At 47.0% G+C, this 17,990-nt stretch overlaps 1 protein-coding gene across 2 annotated transcripts in view; it reads left to right on the forward strand.

Moving 5' to 3' along the window:
- KCNQ4 (potassium voltage-gated channel subfamily Q member 4) overlaps positions 1-17,382 on the forward strand; it is a 105,325-nt gene extending 87,943 nt beyond the window's left edge. For both annotated transcript variants that reach the window (XM_030217462.1, XM_030217464.1), the window contains 5 exons: positions 6,366-6,583; positions 6,737-6,839; positions 10,133-10,264; positions 11,246-11,390; positions 14,577-17,382. In XM_030217462.1, the coding sequence (XP_030073322.1) occupies positions 6,366-6,583; positions 6,737-6,839; positions 10,133-10,264; positions 11,246-11,390; positions 14,577-14,795 (817 nt within the window). In that variant the 3' untranslated portion in view covers positions 14,796-17,382. The remainder of the gene's footprint in view (positions 1-6,365; positions 6,584-6,736; positions 6,840-10,132; positions 10,265-11,245; positions 11,391-14,576) is intronic.
- The last annotated feature ends 608 nt before the right edge of the window (positions 17,383-17,990 follow it).

Below are 17,990 nucleotides of genomic sequence, written 5' to 3' on the forward strand. Positions count from 1 at the left end.
GGACTGGAGAATATGCCTCCAGTAGCAGGTGGGCAACACAGCACCATCCTAACTGTTCAATGACAGCAAAGTCTGAAAATCTGTTGTGTTACAACCCTGCTTCTGTATAGTGAAATAAGTTCCTAATGATCATTAAAAGGCCTGTTTTATCTCTTGGTTGCATGATATTTTGTTTATTTATTTGGATTTCGCTCACACCTTTTTCAGTAGTAGCTCAAGCAGCAGTACCAGAGAACACTGTTGGAGTTTCTGCAGAATTCTTATTTCCCACTAACCCTCTCTTTCTGTCTTACCCTTGGCTTCTAGCCAGATTTTTAGTAGTAAACGGAATTTCTTTCGGATTCACGCCAGCTGGAGACCGAGGTATTACTGAACTGCTGGTGACATTTGTACAGCATGCCCCGGACTCTGCATGCCTGATGGTGTGGCTGGAGATTGGCTTGCTCTCCTATAGAAGGAATCAATTCTCAGACCAGCATTGGTAGGGGTGTTGGTGTCAAACAGACATCCTCACTCCTGTCCCATGTACAGTTCTGAAAATAGACTCCCAAGACATACAGTTTACCAGAACTGCAGTCTTATAAACAAGTACCAGTGATGTCCAGCTAAGCAGGCTCCTGCTAGCTAGATACTCCAATACCTTCTTTTTGCGCTGTTGATCACCATGAAAGCATCTGACAGTCTTATTTTCATAAGAGAATCTTGTGCATGTTAATAGCATAGTAATTCAAAAATTTGATTGGGGAATGGCAGATACTTTCAAATGAAATGCAATTGGATTGGAAAAATCACAACTGCTTCTGCGCCTCCATGATGGATTCTATTAGTGGAGTTTTCAGAGCTGCTCCTTAAGCTTTTAAGAGAGGTTTTATGTCTGATCTGCTCTTTGTAAGACGATACATGAAACTACTCCTATGAGCTTAAGCGGGGCATGCTCTCGAGCACACCATTAATAAGCATATATCATAAAGCACCTACTGATGGCAGTGAGCTGAACCCTTGAGTAGGACATCAAGAGAACTGTTTCATCTTTACCAGGAGGAGGAGGGACTTCGGTTATCTGCAGCAACTCCTAAAGCAGTCCTCGGGGTGCTTTATAATATATTAGTGAATGCACTGATGCTTGCCTATTTTTCTCTTAAAGAGACTGACTTTTTTTTTGTCTGAGAAGTCAGAACTGCGCCTGCTTTCTTCCCGACTCCCAGTGGGTCACTCTAAAATGAAAACATTTCCCTGATGGTGCCCTTATTAATCTTGTATCAGAAATGCATGAAAAGAGGTGGTTATGAGAATGAGGGCCCCCCAGTTACTATTAGTTGTCCTGCACTCTGGCTCCTAGAGGTGTTCTCTGAAGTGTGAACTTCATTACTATGCACAACCAAAACCTAATATCAATTTATGCATTTGTGAAGCAAAAGCTCTTGGCTTCTCTGTATTCATTCAGCAGTTCCTGTGGAGCCAACCCAGCTGACAGTTGATCACTTCCCATTATTAACTTGTGTGTGTGGTAAAGTGCTCAGTGTGGATCCTGAAGAGTAATCTGTTCCCTCTGCCTTATTGCTCTGGTCAGTGACTTGCTATGATAGAAGAGCCAGATCAGTCAATTTCCCCAGTGTCTGACATTCAACCCACCATAGTAGTTTAAAAACATTCTGGTGATTAGCCAGGAGCCTTGGGCCACTGTTTCTTCTTAATTTGGAAGTCATGAATTCTTAGTTCAACACTTTTCTGTAGAACACATTACAGATTGCCAGACCTCTTGATGTCTGTTGGACGGTAGTGACTACACCTGTCTGTGTTGGCATTAAACCCTTCAAAAATATCCACTTGCAGTTACTGGAAGAGACAGTTTTATCGTTATCGTAGAAGTCCAATAACTAGTCCATCTTGCAACCACATTACGATCAGAGATAGCATTCTCCGCTTGCTAGAATGAGTTATGGCAGCGGGAAGCCGTAGGCTGAGAATCAGGTGGTGTGGTAAACTAGCTTGTTCCTTGTGGATCTGACACATTCTCTCCTTAAATAATGAAGTGCTTTGGAGAGACTGCGTTATTTGATTTATTAATTGCATTAATGGTCCTGGCCCTCCTCTACAGAGGAACAGCACATGTTCAAATATATATAAGCAGGTCTAGAAATTGGTCAGGTTGATTATAAAACCAGAAACATGAATCTCATGAGCAAGTCTCTCAGATTCCTCAAGACATTAGTGAGATGTAAGGCTCCCATTCTATCTTGCAGCTGTCCTTGAAACTAGCAGATTAACCTTTCTATGCCAAAGTGGCACGGAATGCGTTATTTATTTATTTGTTACATTTGTATCCCACATTTTCCCACCAATTTGCAGGCTCAATGTGGCTTACATAGTACCGTAAAGGCATTCGCCAAGTCCGGTAGAGAAACAATTACATGGTGATGTGGTCGATTAAGGTTCAGGCACAATGGGGATCGAGGAGAGGTTATATAGAGGCATATTTTCAAAGCACTTTGGGAGGCTAAGTTCCATAGGTTTCTATGGAACTTTGGGAGGCTAAGTGCTTTGAAAATGAGCTTGATTGTGTCCATTACGAGCTTTGGTTTTGCTGTGTTGCAGAGTGTAGGCATTTATGTTGGGTCGGTAGGGTATGCCTTTTTGAACAGGCTGGTTTTTAGTGATTTCCTGAAGTTTAGATGGTCGTAGGTTGTTTTCACAGCTTTTGGCAGTGAGTTCCATAGTTGTGTGCTTGTGTAGGAGACGCTGGACGCGTAGGTTGCTTTGTATTTGAGTCCTTTGCAGTTTGGGTAGTGGAGGTTTAGGTATGTTCGTGATGATCTGGCTGTGTTTCTGGTTGGTAGATCTATGAGGTCTGTCATGTAGCCTGGGACTTCGCCGTAGATAATTTTGTGGACCAGGGTGCAGATTTTGAAGGTAATACGTTCTTTGATTGGGAGCCAATGCAGTTTTTCTCGGAGGGGTTTGGCACTTTCGAATCGTGTTTTACAAAATATCAGTGCCCTATTCTGTTTACCCTCCGTCTCGTCCTTGTACACACTCTTGAATCTGCTTTAGCTCAGTTTAGGGGTGCTGTGTGATTGAAAGTTACTGACCAGTAAAATGGGTTCTGACAAAAAAAGTGGTTTCTCTAAATACAATGGAACACCATTTCATTAATGTTGTATGGACCTTCTGTATAACTGTAAAGCAGATGTGTTGGGCTTATTTGGGGGAAATTCCATGAGCTTCTTGGAGTGATCCTTATGAATGGCTCCCTCAGTTCGTGCTGGAGGGAAGAGTGGCAAGGAATGTTCTCTCCATGCAGTAGAGACATTGATTCCAGAGCCAGACACATGAACTACTTGCAGACTGCATCTGTCCCACTGGAACTGCTTGAATAGTGGGAGGCCAGGCATGGTGGGAACGTGGTAGACGGTGGTTTAGCAGATCATTTTAACTTGAGGTTGTTCTATAAGAAGGCAGAACCCATGAGGTAGTTCATTGGAGGTGGTTTGACCCCTGGTTGGTCCTAAGTACGCATATTATGACACATCAATTGTTTGACATGAGTTTTCTGGTACACACCTCATCTAAGCCTCTTGATGTTTGAACACTAGATTACATTATCCTAAGTTTTCTCCAGAACTAAGCAGTGGCATTTACATGTGCTATAACTCACAAAAGAAGCAAAACAGGCCCTCATGATCAATACACCATGTGCCTGGATTTATTTCTTTAGAACTGGATAAAAATGTTGTCTCAAGCACTTTCAAGATTTAAGGGGGTGAGGAGCTACAGGACAGGAAAGCTGCACTGGCACAGTGCAATCACCAGCCTGTCAACCTAATGTACAAAATCCAGAACAGCCCAAACACATTTTGATCAGTCAGAATATGGATTAGACCCCGGGAGCAGCACTTGGCAGTGGCCCTTGTTACACAGATCCATGCTTTCCTCAGAAGAAAGTTTTTCAGTGGTTTCCTCTACAGCTTCAAAAATTTGCACTGAATATAAATTCCACCCACAGAAATCTCAGACTGGGCTTCTGTCTCCAAGAAATCCAGCAGTACAGAAAAGTTCAGAGTTCCTGATTAAAATAGGAGGAATCTGACGATCGCAAGCACCAAGTGGCTTTTTCATGCTGTAATCCTTTCTGATTTCATCCAGCTGTCTTAAAGTGTTGATGTTTGCTTATTTAATAAATCCAGGCAGATGGAGGGGGGGGGGGGGGGGGGTAGAGCAATTTTACAGATAAAACCGGCTTTTCTGCACGTAAATTGACTCTGATTATTGTCCAGCATATCCATGCATAGGGGGCAGGAAGAGGGAGGGGGACTGAAGTATGTACAGAATTTTATGTGTGAAGAAAACGCAGGTGTAATTCTTTGTGCTTAATCAGAATTACTGGCATACTGTTACTTTGATTTTTGGTAAAAGTACCAGGGATGAGGGTGTCCACTTTTTATCATTAATGCCATGGTATCTCCCTTTTGCAAGATTCTCATGTAGAAACCTTTGGCTGGTTCTTAGGGCAGGAACCTAGGCAAAACCTCCAGCTTGCCGCAGGCAACCCCTCCCCCCCCCCCCCCCCCCCCCCACTTGATATTTGAACGCTAGATTAGATTATCCTAGCAATGGGGAAGCATTTCCTGGGATGGAAGTCTGAAGCAGTACCAGCCTGGCACCTCTTTCTGTCTTCACCCCCTCCCCTCCCTTTCCCTGTATTAATTCATTCTCCTTGGATCTTTTGAAGTTCACGCCCAATCATTTCTCTCCTACTTTACCACCTGTTCTTTTAAACTTGGATTTTTAGATTTGATTATTCGCCTTTTTCAAATCTAAACTCAAAGTGGAGGAGTGGCCTAGTGGTTAGGGTGGTGGACTTTGGTCCTGAGGAACTGAGTTCGATTCCCAGCACAGGCAGCTCCGTGTGACTCTGGGCAAGTCACTTAACCTTCCATTGCCTGCCGCATTGAGCCTGCCATGAGTGGGAAAGCGCGGGGTACAAATGTAACAAAAAAAAAAACCAAATTCCAGTTCAGATGCAATATTTAATTCCCTTGTCCTCGGACAGCCTTTCATGTAATGGATGGAAAAGTGACTTGCCCAGGTCACAGGGAGCATCGGTGGGATCTCAATTTTGGTTTCCTTGGTTCTTAGCCTTGAGCCTTCCACTGTAATCACTGTGCTGCTCTTTGACTTTATCAAATTTGGAAAGGGATTTGTGATGTCTTCTGCAGGAATTGCTCTCTCTCTCTCTCTCTTTTTCTTCTACCCACCCCTTTATTTGCTAATATTTGACATTTCTGCTGTTTGGATGCTTCTGGACTTGTCGCATGAATGTTTATTACAATCCGATTTATTTACGATCCTCCCTTCCTAACAATCCTTGCAGGAAACAGACTTGATTGCAAAGGTCTTTATCCCATCTTCCTCTTTGTATCCTTGTAGGAAGGAAAAACTGAAATAATTCACAGACAGGGTGTGTCTTGAGTCAGGACCACTTCCATCAGACAGGACCACTCTTTCCCAGTGCTGTCCTTTAAGTGCTCCAGTCTGGGTGTAATGTTCATGGTGTTGCATGTTTAATCTTCCTGAGAGAAGGTGTGTTTTACTCTGTAGTGAGACACTTGGGGCTCACCTTAGTGTCTCGTGTTAGCACAGTCTGTTTTTCTGACCTCCTCATGTTCCTGAAATGCTGCATACCCATAGACTTAACCTTTTGCAATCCCTGGTGTGTGCCGAGGGTTTGCAGAATTCTCTCTTGAGTGTTGCATCACATGTAAATTGTCTTCTCTTTGCTTGGGACTCCCGTTGTCTTCTCCATTCTGCTCCCACACTAGCAGTATCTCTCCTGCTTCATGCACAAATTCCAAGTTAGTAGGACAGTCACTTGACAAAAAGGCACCCCAAACATAGGTTGTTTTCAACGCCCCACTCCCCCTTCCCTCTTGGGCTCAGGTGTTCACAGCATGCTTCCCCTCTCTGACTTGGAATCTGGGATGGTCACCCTTCTTAATCAGGCCCTACTGTCAGTGTCCCTTTCTAACAATGCTTCCCCTGCCCAATGCACAAATGGATCACCTTATGGACAAGTGGGTTATACCATTTTTCACACCTGAGGTAGTTGGCCCAGTTGTCTATGTGGCCAGTGGGGATTAGCCCATTAAATTACGTGCAAAAATCTGGAAAATTTATTGGCTTTTAGCTTAGTCCATTTGTCTATAGGTAAATACTGATGTCTTGATGCACCAGATGCAAACAAAATTGAGGCTTAGCCCACTTGTCTGTAAGACCATCCAGATACCATTCAGTCTGACCATTAGTGGCATCCCTCCTGCAGTTGGTTTCCAGAATCGACAGCCCTCTCTTTGCCTTTTTTCTCACAGCAGTAAGATAGGGCTGAAGGATCGTATCCGTGCGAACAGCTCCCAGAAGCAGGGGAGCAGAAGCAAGCAGTACTTGACGCCCCCCACTCGGCCTTCTCCCAGTTCCGAGACCATGAATGAGGTGACCAGCCCCACCAAGGTGCAGAAGAGCTGGAGCTTCAATGACAGGACCAGGTTCCGGGCATCACTGAGGCTGAAAGCCAGACCGCCTGTGGATGGCAAGTCACGGAGCATGTTGTGTACATATACACACGCACAGAAAGAGGCATGCGTACCCACGTACACATAATACAGTACACATAACCACACAGTGTATGCACACCTATTGCACTGTGCTGCATATGTCCTGGAGCTGCTATTGTTGTGTTTAGTTGAAGGACAGGGTGAGGACAGCAATGAGGAAAAGGGATTTTCCAGTGACCTGACCATGGAAGACATAATGCCAGCAGTGAAAACACTCATCAGATCCATCAGGTGAGCACCATGGATGACCGGGTCTTGTCCCGGCTCACGTGTGGCTCGGATGTATGCGTGTGTGTATGGCGATTAGGAGCGGCAGATGTATTCCTGTGTTTTACGGGGAGCTTTAGAGAAGGTTCAGGTCTGCAAACACAAGAGACATTGTATGTGTGTATGTGCTAAGTTCCTGTGGGCACATGCCGGGGGGGAGGGGATGAAGAGATGTGTGAGAGCAGAAAGTGGCCCTTCCTTCCATCCCGCACACCCAGTATCAAGGGCTGCATATGCACAAAGGCGGGTATTTTTACAACTGTGCCTATGCTTTTCTGTGCGTGGACTGGGCCAGATTTAAAAGTGAAAGTGTGTGTGTGCATCTGTTTTGAAAATTACCCCAAGGAAACTGCACTCATTTACAACTTGCATATGTTTGAATTTTCAGAAGTGTGCATGTCAGGGCAAACCCCTTCCTAGCTCTACCCTGGGGGATACTTCCTCACAGGTCAGTGAGTAGGCAGCATCATAAAACCCATTACCACAAGGAGAGCACAGCTTTACCACTCAATGAGTGACGCACGAAGCCCTCCATGCCCACATCTGGAGGCAGTTACAGGGGCTAGGATAGGCTGGGGAAGGTGGGACAATAACAAAACTACCTGTGTGATTTTGCATTGATTATTCTGGCCAACCACACAAGTAGAAACTATCCATGAGACCGGGGCATAGCTAGGTGGGGGCATGGGCCCCCATAGATTTAGTCCTGGCCCCCTCTACTTTTGACCCCCCCCCCCCCCCCGCCACTTTCAACCTGCCACCACAAGATACCTTTGCTGGTGGGGGTCCCCAACCCCCGCCAGCCTCAGTTTTCTTCAGCGCCGGTCTCCGGCACGTTCGCTGATCTGTGCTGTGAGTCCTGACATCAGGACTCACAACACAGATCAGTGAATGCGCTGGAGACCGGCGCTGAAGAAGACTAAGGCTGGCGGGGAGGGTGCCTCCCCACCTTGGGCTCTGGACCCCCCTCCCGCCGAGCTCTGGCTACGCCCCTGCACGAGACCTGCAGATGTGTGGGCAGATGGGTCATTTACCTTCACAGATATCTCAGAGTCCTGGTGGAGAAAGAATAACCGCTGGGACGGTGATATCTGGGTAAAAACTATATGGGAATGATAAGGCAGGTGGAACCGGTGGCTGGCTGATTAAAGTCTGACCCAGGATCTTCAGTTTCTGCCAAAACTGAATCTGCGACTGAAATTGGCCGCTTGGTCTTATCAGAAAATGAAAAAGAAACTTTCTCCCCCACATCCGACCAAAAAATCCCCCCTCGCTGTCTGCCCCTCCCTTCCCAACGACCATGCTTCACCACTGCCCTACCACCTAGCTAAAATCCGAACCTGGCTTTCAGGCCGGTTTCAGTGCTGAATCTAAAAAATGATATTTGATCAGCCTCTGTGGCTGACACTGTATGTTAAGAGAGTCAAGCCGGTTTAAAAGTCTGCAGGAAACACACCACGCTGGAAAGAGACCTGAGCAAGGCTGTATTAAATCCTGAAAACTATTCAAGATATGTGTTCAATTAGTCTAACAAATAGGTTTCACCTTATATTGTTTTCTTTAATGTGTTGATTCTTTTCTTTCCTAAACAACTAACGATTTGTAAGTCCACAACCCAATTAACGACTACCCTTGAAATCTCCAAAGAAGATTTCAAATGCCACCATGGACATATCAACTTGAACCAAGAAAGCTGCAGTCCCTGTTTCTGTCAACAGCCGTAATTGCTCCAACCACTGTTTCTGTACTGTAATTTGGCCTAAAGTATCCATAAAAAGTTGGTTCTGTCCAGCAACTTCAGCTTCTAAAATTTTTAATAAAAATGATGTTTGCGATAGGCCTGTAATTTGAACAGTTTAAAATGTCTCCTTTACTATCCTTAAGCAAAGGCCTAATCAACATTGTTCAGGGGCATCAGGGTAAAAGCCCTGGTCCATAATTAACCACTGAATCACATGTTCTAGTCATTCCCTTAATAACCAAGCTGGACATGGGTCACAATCACAATTTTCAGATGCAAACTTTGGAATTAAATCATTGATACTGGGGCAAAGCGTAACAATGCATTATCAATGCCTTATGCAGTCATGATTATGTTTTTTTAATGGTTTGAGGGTTTCTTATATCAAAGATCACATATAGTAAGATTTCAGAAACTTTTCATCTTCCTAGAAGCATCTTGTGGAGTTCCGCAGGGGTCTCTTTTGTCTCCCACTGTCTTTAATGTGTTGACTAGTTCCTTGGGTTATGTGTTCTCATCAGCTGGTTATAAGGTCTTTACTTACTCAGATGTCATAACTATATTGTTACCTGTGGGTAACATGCCTACCAATACCTCGGATAGTATTGCAAACTGTATACAACAGCTTGAGAGTTGGATAGCAGATCATTTTTTTTAAATTAAAGATAACAAATTTTAATTTGGTCAAATTGATCAACGTATACCAGAGCTGCAGATTTCTTCTTCAATCAAAAAGAAAAAAAATCTTTTCTCTTAATGAGCAAACTGTGCAGAATCAGAAGGTTGTTGGACTCTTAGGTTTTTCAATTAGTGGTCCAGAGTTTGCTGGTTTCACAATTAGATTATTGCAATTTTTTTGCTATGTTGGTAGCCCTAAGTTGCTGTTGACAAGATTACAAATGGTTCAAAATACGACGACTAGGCTGATTTTATTTATTTATTTTTGTTACATTTGTACCCCACGCTTTCCCACTGATGGCAGGCTCAATGCGGCTTCCATGGGGCAATGCTCATCATTTTGATAGGGTTACACCATTATTGAGGTCTTTGCATCAGCTTCCAATCACGACTCAAATAGCATTTAAGATCTGCACCTTGGCTTATAGAATACTATCTTATTTAAGTTGTATCATATGGTCAGGAATAAAGTCCCAGAAGAGTGTGGGGCTGCTTCCCAATCACCAGCCGGCCTGATTAAGCAGTCCTGGGTTTTTCAGTGTATGTTTTCAGCATTAAGAGCATAAGAATTGCCATAGTGTTGTCAGAAGAAAGGTTTCCAACAATAGCCATACCAGGTCACAAGTACACAGCAGGGTCCCAGACAGATCCGTCCAGTGGCGTGGAGGCCTCTGAGCTGCTGTCAGCAAATGGCGTAACTCGTAGCCGCAGCTGCAACTAACCAGTGTCAGGAGGACATGTCCAGTGTGTGTCTCTGCAGGGTGCTAAAGAAGGTTCCTCTTGGCCTACCCTTGTGTCTCTCCTAATTGTTGTGTAACATTGTTTTCCTGAATAATAGGATTCTGAAGTTCCTGGTAGCAAAGAGGAAGTTTAAGGAGACCTTGCGACCCTATGACGTGAAGGATGTGATTGAGCAATACTCAGCTGGACACTTGGATATGCTCAGCAGAATCAAGAGCCTGCAGTTCCGGTGAGCAGAGGGCGCCTGGCTTTACACATGAGAGGGGAGCAGAGGCACACACAGAAACAGGAACCAACGCCCTGAGTACTACTAGAAGGGTTTGCTGCCAGAGAAGACCACGGGGGGGGGAGGGCAGTGGATTGCCTTTTTGCTGGGGAGGGGGGGGGGGACTCAAGCTCCATCCCTAGCTCCACCCCTAGCTTTCTGTCCTCTTCTCCCAAGCCCAACATTACATTCCTTCTTCGATCCCTATAAGTCTCTCTGCTACTGAGCCCCTATTGAGGAGTAGCCTAGTGGTTAGTGCAGTGGACTTTGATCCTGGGGAACTGAGTTCGAATCCCACTGCAGCTCCTTGTGACTCTGGGAAAGTCACTTAACCCTCCATTGCCCCTGGTACAAAATAAGTACCTGAATATATGTAGTTGCAAAAACCTCAGAAAGGCGGTAGATCAAGTCCCATTTCCCTTCCTCCCACCTCAATATCAAGACCCTTCTCCTATTCCAAGCGTCAATCCCTTCTGCCACCTCCACCACCTGCCTTCATAATCTGCCTTTTGCAATCCCTAGCCTCAGCCCCTACATAAGAGATTCCGTCTCCCGCTTGCTTCGGTATTGTTGGCCCCTAGCCTCTCTTTCCCATTCCCATCATAAGTCTTGTCTCCTAGCACCAGCCCCTTTCTCTTTCCTGCCCAGCAGCTTTAGATCACCTGCAGTGACAGGACTTTGTCCTTTCCACTGCTCTGCTTTTCCTTTGCTGGCCCTGGCTTCCAGGACTGCCTAGTTGTTAAAATGAAAAAGGAAGCTATCTAAGGATAGCAAAGCGGTAGAGGAAAGACAACCTCCTGTACATTATGAACTCAGCGGGGATCATAGCATGAAAAACTCACATACTGAGACTCTTGTGACTTTGGAGTCACAACAAAAGAGACACACACTCTCTGTGTATCTGTGGTAGACCCTGAGCTCTCTTTCTTTGTCTGCCCTGTGCAGTGTGGATCAGATCATCGGCAGAGGCCCTATTCCTATCGATAAGAAGTCGCGTGAGAAGGGAGAAAAGGGGCTTCCTCCTTCCACAGACCTGGATCCTGCAGATGAGCTGAGCATGATGGGGCGGGTAGTAAAGGTGGAGAAACAGGTAAGACTTGGGTGGGGAAGGTAGCATATCAGGGCAGAGTGAATTCTGGGGAAGAGGGAACAGCACATCAGAGCAGGATGAGGGCTTGAGGGGGGCAGCAGCACATCATGGCAGGATGAGATCTTGAGGGGGGCAGCAGCACATCAGGGCAGGATGAGATCTTGAGGGGGGCAGCAGCACATCAGGGCAGGATGAGGTCTTGAGGGGGACAGCAGCACATCATGGCAGGATGAGATCTTGAGGGGGGGCAGCAGCACATCAGGGCAGAGTGAATTCTGGGGAAGAGGGAACAGCAGCACATCAGAGCAGGATGAGATCTTGAGGGGGGCGGCAGCACATCAGGGCAGGATGAGGTCTTCAGGGGGGGCAGCAGCACATCATGGCAGGATGAGATCTTGAGGGGGGCAGCAGCACATCATGGCAGGATGAGATCTTGAGGGGGGCAGCAGCACATCAGGGCAGAGTGAATTCTGGGGAAGAGGGAACAGCACATCATGGCAGGATGAGATCTTGAGGGGGGCAGCAGCACATCAGGGCAGAGTGAATTCTGGGGAAGAGGGAACAGCAGCACATCAGGGCAGGATGAGGTCTTCAGGGGGGGCAGCAGCACATCATGGCAGGATGAGATCTTGAGGGGGGCAGCAGCACATCAGGGCAGAGTGAATTCTGGGGAAGAGGGAACAGCAGCACATCAGAGCAGAGTGAATTCTGGGGAAGAGGGAACAGCAGCACATCAGAGCAGGATGAGGTCTTCAGGGGGGGCAGCAGCACATCATGGCAGGATGAGATCTTGAGGGGGGCAGCAGCACATCAGGGCAGAGTGAATTCTGGGGAAGAGGGAACAGCAGCACATCAGAGCAGGATGAGATCTTGAGGGGGGCAGCAGCACATCAGGGCAGGATGAGATCTTGAGGGGGGCAGCAGCACATCAGGGCAGGATGAGGTCTTCAGGGGGGGCAGCAGCACATCATGGCAGGATGAGATCTTGAGGGGGGCAGAGAGAATTCTGGGGAAGAGGGAACAGCACATCAGAGCAGGATGAGGGCTTGAGGGGGGCAGCAGCACATCATGGCAGGATGAGATCTTGAGGGGGGCAGCAGCACATCAGGGCAGAGTGAATTTTTTTTTAGGGGAGGTGGGAGCAGCACAGCAGTGCAGGATGAGTTTTTGGGGTGGGGGGTCAGCACAACTAAGCAGGGTGAATCCTAGGTGGGGAGATTCATGTGATCTGAGTTAGCAGCTGCCTTTTGCTATATTTTCTTACTCTGCATAAAAGTCATCCATGGACTCCGCCTGCACTAAAAGCCTGTGAGATGTTTAAACACTGCGACTTTACACCTGAGAGATATTTTTGCAGCATTTTTTTCCATATAAGTAAGCTTTAGATGTATCTGTGATTACGTGCTGGAAGATGTATCTGCTCTTCCTGTGTAAATGGATCTCTCATGCCTCACATTGACCCCAAGCCTGAAACCACCTGTATATTAACAACTAAACAGTGTAAAAATCTAGGCAAACATTTCCTAAGCTGGAAGATCGTCTTCATCTGCTTCCAGATTTCACTTGGCAAACTGTTGTTGCCCAAATCCCAGAAGACCTGCAGCAGAAGCTGAACACAACAGTGGAAAATTCCTTCACTTGGACAGCATTCCAATTATTTTCCTTGTGTAGGAAACCAGTCAGACCCCCAGCTGCAAGTTCTGATAGTGCCTGATGTCTCCTGTACACTGAATGGTAGGCTTTTATAGGTAGAGCGCTCAGTAGCATCAGGACTCGCAAAACCCGTTCTAGTAACCCCATTCTTTTATGTTTAAAGGAAGGGACAGATGGTCCTACGTACTTAGCACTTTTCTCAGAGGCACCAAGGGGCCCATGCAGATTCCAGTCTCCCTTAAGAGGAGCAGTTGCTGATTGGGAGGGGGTCCAGGTGCTCCATAACACTAATAGCAGAGCTTGGTAAGTGGGACAAGGTACAAAGATAGACACCTTGTGTGATAGGAATGAGATGGATGGGAACAGGACTCACAAACAGGTACTGGGCCTGGTGTGCGGGGGAAATATGTGCTGAGTTTAGCAGGTCCTGCGGAGTCACATGCAGGTGCTGGACAGGGACTTGGGTGAACAGGCAGGTGAAGGGAGCAGGAACAGGGTGCACATAACACCCAGTGCTGGATGTGGTAAGTAGGACCAGGGTGCACAGATAAGTGGTGGGCAGGGGTGTGGTGATCAGGTGTGGGGTGCATAGGCAGGTGCTGGGTGTGGTGATCAGGAGTGGGGTGCATAGGTGCTGGGTGTGGTGATCAGGGGTGAGGTGCATAGGGAGGTGCTGGATGTAGTGATCGGGAGTGGGGTGCATAGGTGCTGGGTGTGGTGATCAGGAGTGGGGTGCATAGGTGGGTGCTGGGTGTGATAATCAGGAGTGGGGTGCATAGGCAGGTGCTGGGTGTGGTGATCAGGAGTGGGGTGCATAGGTGGGTGGTGGGTGTGGTGATCAGGAGTGGGGTGCATAGGTGGGTGGTGGGTGTGGTGATCAGGAGTGGGGTGCATAGGTGGGTGCTGGGTGTGATAATCAGGAGTGGGGTGCATAGGCAGGTGCTGGGTGTGGTGATCAGGAGTGGGGTGCATAGGCAGTTGCTGGGTGTGATGATCAGGAGTGGGGTGCATAGGTGCTGGGTGTGGTGATCAGGAGTGGGGTGCATAGGTGCCGGGTGTGGTGATCAGGAGTGGGGTGCATAGGTGGGTGCTGGATGTGGTGATCAGAGGTGAGGTGCATAGGGAGGTGCTGGATGTAGTGATCGGGAGTGGGGTGCATAGGTGCTGGGTGTGGTGATCAGGGGTGAGGTGCATAGGGAGGTGCTGGATGTAGTGATCGGGAGTGGGGTGCATAGGTGCTGGGTGTGGTGATCAGGAGTGGGGTGCATAGGTGGGTGCTGGGTGTGGTAATCAGGAGTGGGGTGCATAGGTGGTGGGTGTGATGATCAGGGGTGAGGTGCAAAGGCAGGTGCTGAGCAGGGTACTACTACTACTGCTTAACATTTCTATAGCGCTACTAGGGTTACACAGCGCTGTACAGTTTAACAAAGAAGGACAGTCCCTGCTCAAAGGAGCTTACAATCTAAAGGACAAAGGGTAGAGATGGGGTGCACAATCAGCGTTCTTCACACAGCTTCTCTTGTCCTCCTACAGGTGCAGTCTATAGAGCATAAGCTGGACTTGCTGCTGGGAATTTACTCGCAGTGTCTGAGGAAAGGTTCAGTCAGCTCCTTCACTCTGGCCACCCTGCAGATGCCCCTCATTGACCAGGACATTACCTCTGACTATCACAGCCCCGTTGACCAGGGTGACATTTCCATGTCTGCCCAGACATTAAATATCTCACGATCAGCCAGCGCCAACATTGACTGAGGCCTCCAGTAATACTGACTCATTCAAACTCTGTGAATGATCCAAACTCACAGCCAACTCTGAGGAATGGGAGTCGGCAAACTGCAACTTCAGAAGGCTACAGGCAGGGAGAAGTGTCTCCTTGAGCTCTCTGTTCTGTATTTGGGTGCTAGCAAACTCAATTTAGAGCCCTTCTTTGTCTTCCAAACCTCAATAATGGACCAGCCCCTTCTGTCATCAGTCATGGATTAAAGTCATCTCCTGAGCACCATTTCAAAGCGAAGGACTATGAGAATGGACGTGGTGGGGCTTTCTTTTGTGTGGCTGAAAAGGAGCTTCTCTCCATGTCACCCACAAAACAGAGAGCACAAGACTGGGCAGGGAGATCAAGCACTGGAAAAAGACGGCCAAGAAGCTCCTGTTCCACCATCTCCACAGCATCATCAGAAAGTGCCTCCTACAAGCATCAGGAAATTCAACAGACAAGTCTCGGTGGAGAAAGAGAGCACTGCTTCTGCAGGACGGCATGCCAGAGAAACATGAAACACCGTCCTCTCTATGTCCTACTGAAGACGTCAGTCTGTCCCACAGTGAGGTTTGGTTTGGAAGGAGTCTTAAAACCTGGGGTGGGCGCTGTCTCGCAGGTTTTGTGAGTCAGAGAATGCATTATCTGTGCCAGCCTTCTATGCAAAGACTTGTCATTTACCACAGGCGCAGACATAGGGGCAGGAGAGACCTGGCAAGAGTAATGAGAGCCGCATTGAAATGAATGTTTTGCAGGGCTGTTTCTATTCCTTTATGGCTTGTTCCTCCATATTCAGGACAGATGGCTGCCCAAGCATCAGCTCATTCTGTGTGGATTATGCATCTTCCATGTCCCAACCTTAGATTGGGAAAATCTCTGTGTAGCGTCCACCATCTTGACTACTAGAAACAAAAAGCACAGGTGAGATCAGCATCTGGTCTTACATTCTGGGGCCTTTGAAATCCCCTCAACACGTCTAGGTCCTTTGCAACACCTAATGCAACTTAGAGACAATATTACTCATTCCAAAGACACAAGACCTGCCAGGAGGTTTAACTTCTTGTTAGGTTTAGGAGTTGGATGAGTTTCTGAGCATGAAAAGAGCCTCGTTCTGGGCTGCTTTATTCTAAAAATGCTTCAGTCCTTCGGCTGGCACATACCGGCTTCCGTTATTCATTGTCATTTCCAGTCCAGCTCTACCATTTTCCAGTGGGAGAAGTTTTTGTTGATGGACAAGTCTCTCTAGGAGATGACACTCCGCTTCCAGACTCCTTTCTTGCCTTCTGCACCTTTCACAGCTGGAATTCACCAAACTCCATCACTCCACCTGTAGGCCCTACACTGGGATTCGAGGCAACTTCCAGTATTCCACAGACTGTGTCTTTTCCAGCCCTGGCACATAGCTAGTACCGTCTGCTGGCTTTGGGTCCAGCCAGGCATGGCTAGCTGATAGAAAATGATTTAGTAAGGGTTATTCACATTAATTCAGCATCCTTCTAGGAGACAAACCCAACACCCTTGTAACTTAGGTCTTAGTGTTAATTAATTAGATTCTAGTGCCTGTGTCCCCAGTACAAGCTGGTGCTTCTTCTGCAGGAACTAGGGAGATAGGTCGATGCTGAATAGGCCCACACAAGCCAGTGAAGGGTCTGTGAGCAGCATTGTCAATACAGATCTCAGGCAGACAAGACTACATGTAACAGAATGCACTGCATGAGAGGCCAGGCCTTTGTGCTGTGGATCTGTCTGGTGGCCCCAGCTGTAGAAGGTTGGTTCTGTCACAGTACCTGGAATCCAGGTGTTTGAGAAGCCTCATCCCTTACTGTGCATTCCCTGGATAGTGGGGCAGTGATAAAGCCCCTGAAGTCACTTAAAGAGACTGCACATGCACTGACTTCTCTAACACTTATCCTTTGCCCCAGTCTCTGACCCTCTCTGCTCGTCCCCAGAGTAGAATCTGCAAATGCTCTGATTTTTAACTTCAGCCCTCTGCTCATGCATCCTGCATCCTCCCACGGATCCTGACCACAAATATATACAGTGCCAACACTAGGTGAGCAGATTTCTGCATTCCTGAGCTACTGGCCTGCGTTGCAACCTGGTCCCTGCCCCGGTAGTGTGTGGCACTCTTACATTGCCTTCTGTGATGGCGTTTGGCATGCTAAAAGGTAGAGTGTGTTGAGCACTGAGGGGCTCAGGGCTGCAGAACAGAGCAGTTTCTATAAATATTCACACTGACAGCCAGCATGCTGCCTCTGGGACCCCTTCCCTTCCTTCCATCCATCTACCATTCCTTCCTATACTGTATGACAGATGTGAATTTTGCCTGCATTTCATGCCTGAACATTGCATGCCACCCTGCAGCCTGCCCGCCTGCTCACTGAATGTTTTGCATGTCTGTGCATGGGAGCTGGCCTTGGTCTGCAGTCTTATCATTTGTTCCAATGACCCTGAGTGAGAGAGGGCGCCAGCGAGTTCCACACTGGCTGAGTCTTCCAGGCCTAGAGCTGCCATGTTTTATATAGCTCAGTAGGGGGGGAGGGGGGTACAGTAAAAGGCAAATCGGATAGATGGGGATTGTTCAACTTATTTCTGAAATGATAGTACCTCACTTTATTAACTTATTAACTTATTGCTTTCATTAAAGTTTTAAGTAGAAAGTTGGCTTTGTCTCTTTTATTTTAGTATTGAAAGATAACCATTCTTGTTATGCTCTGAAAAATGTTTTGCTATACTATGACCTTTGTTTTAGAAGTTGTCTTTGTGTTATGGAAGTCTGAAAACTGGCATTTAGATATCCATCTTTCATGGACGCCCAAATCCTGATTTTATGACCCAGGATATGGACGTCTAAAGTTGCAGAACATCCATATGGCAAGGGGCCTTGGCCTGGGTGTGTTTTGGGTGGGAGTAGGAAAGGACCAAAATAGAGATATTCAAATCCGATTTCAGAAAGGGATGTCCATATCCAAAAAGATGGAGATTGTCATTTAGACCTGGTACGTGACACATCCAAGTTACAGGAATGAGCTCTGATTGAGCATCTGTCCATTGGAGGGATTAAAGCAGGACACCTTAATCTCCCAGAGGTTGCTTGATGTCCTCTTCCCTCCCTCCCTCCCTCCCTCCCTCAAGTGTGAAACTAGCAAGGGATACAGGGCTCTTTGACAGCTTTAGGAACTATAGACGTT

The sequence above is a fragment of the Microcaecilia unicolor genome, chromosome 11 (assembly GCF_901765095.1).
Source record: "Microcaecilia unicolor chromosome 11, aMicUni1.1, whole genome shotgun sequence".
Classification (NCBI taxonomy): domain Eukaryota; kingdom Metazoa; phylum Chordata; class Amphibia; order Gymnophiona; family Siphonopidae; genus Microcaecilia; species Microcaecilia unicolor.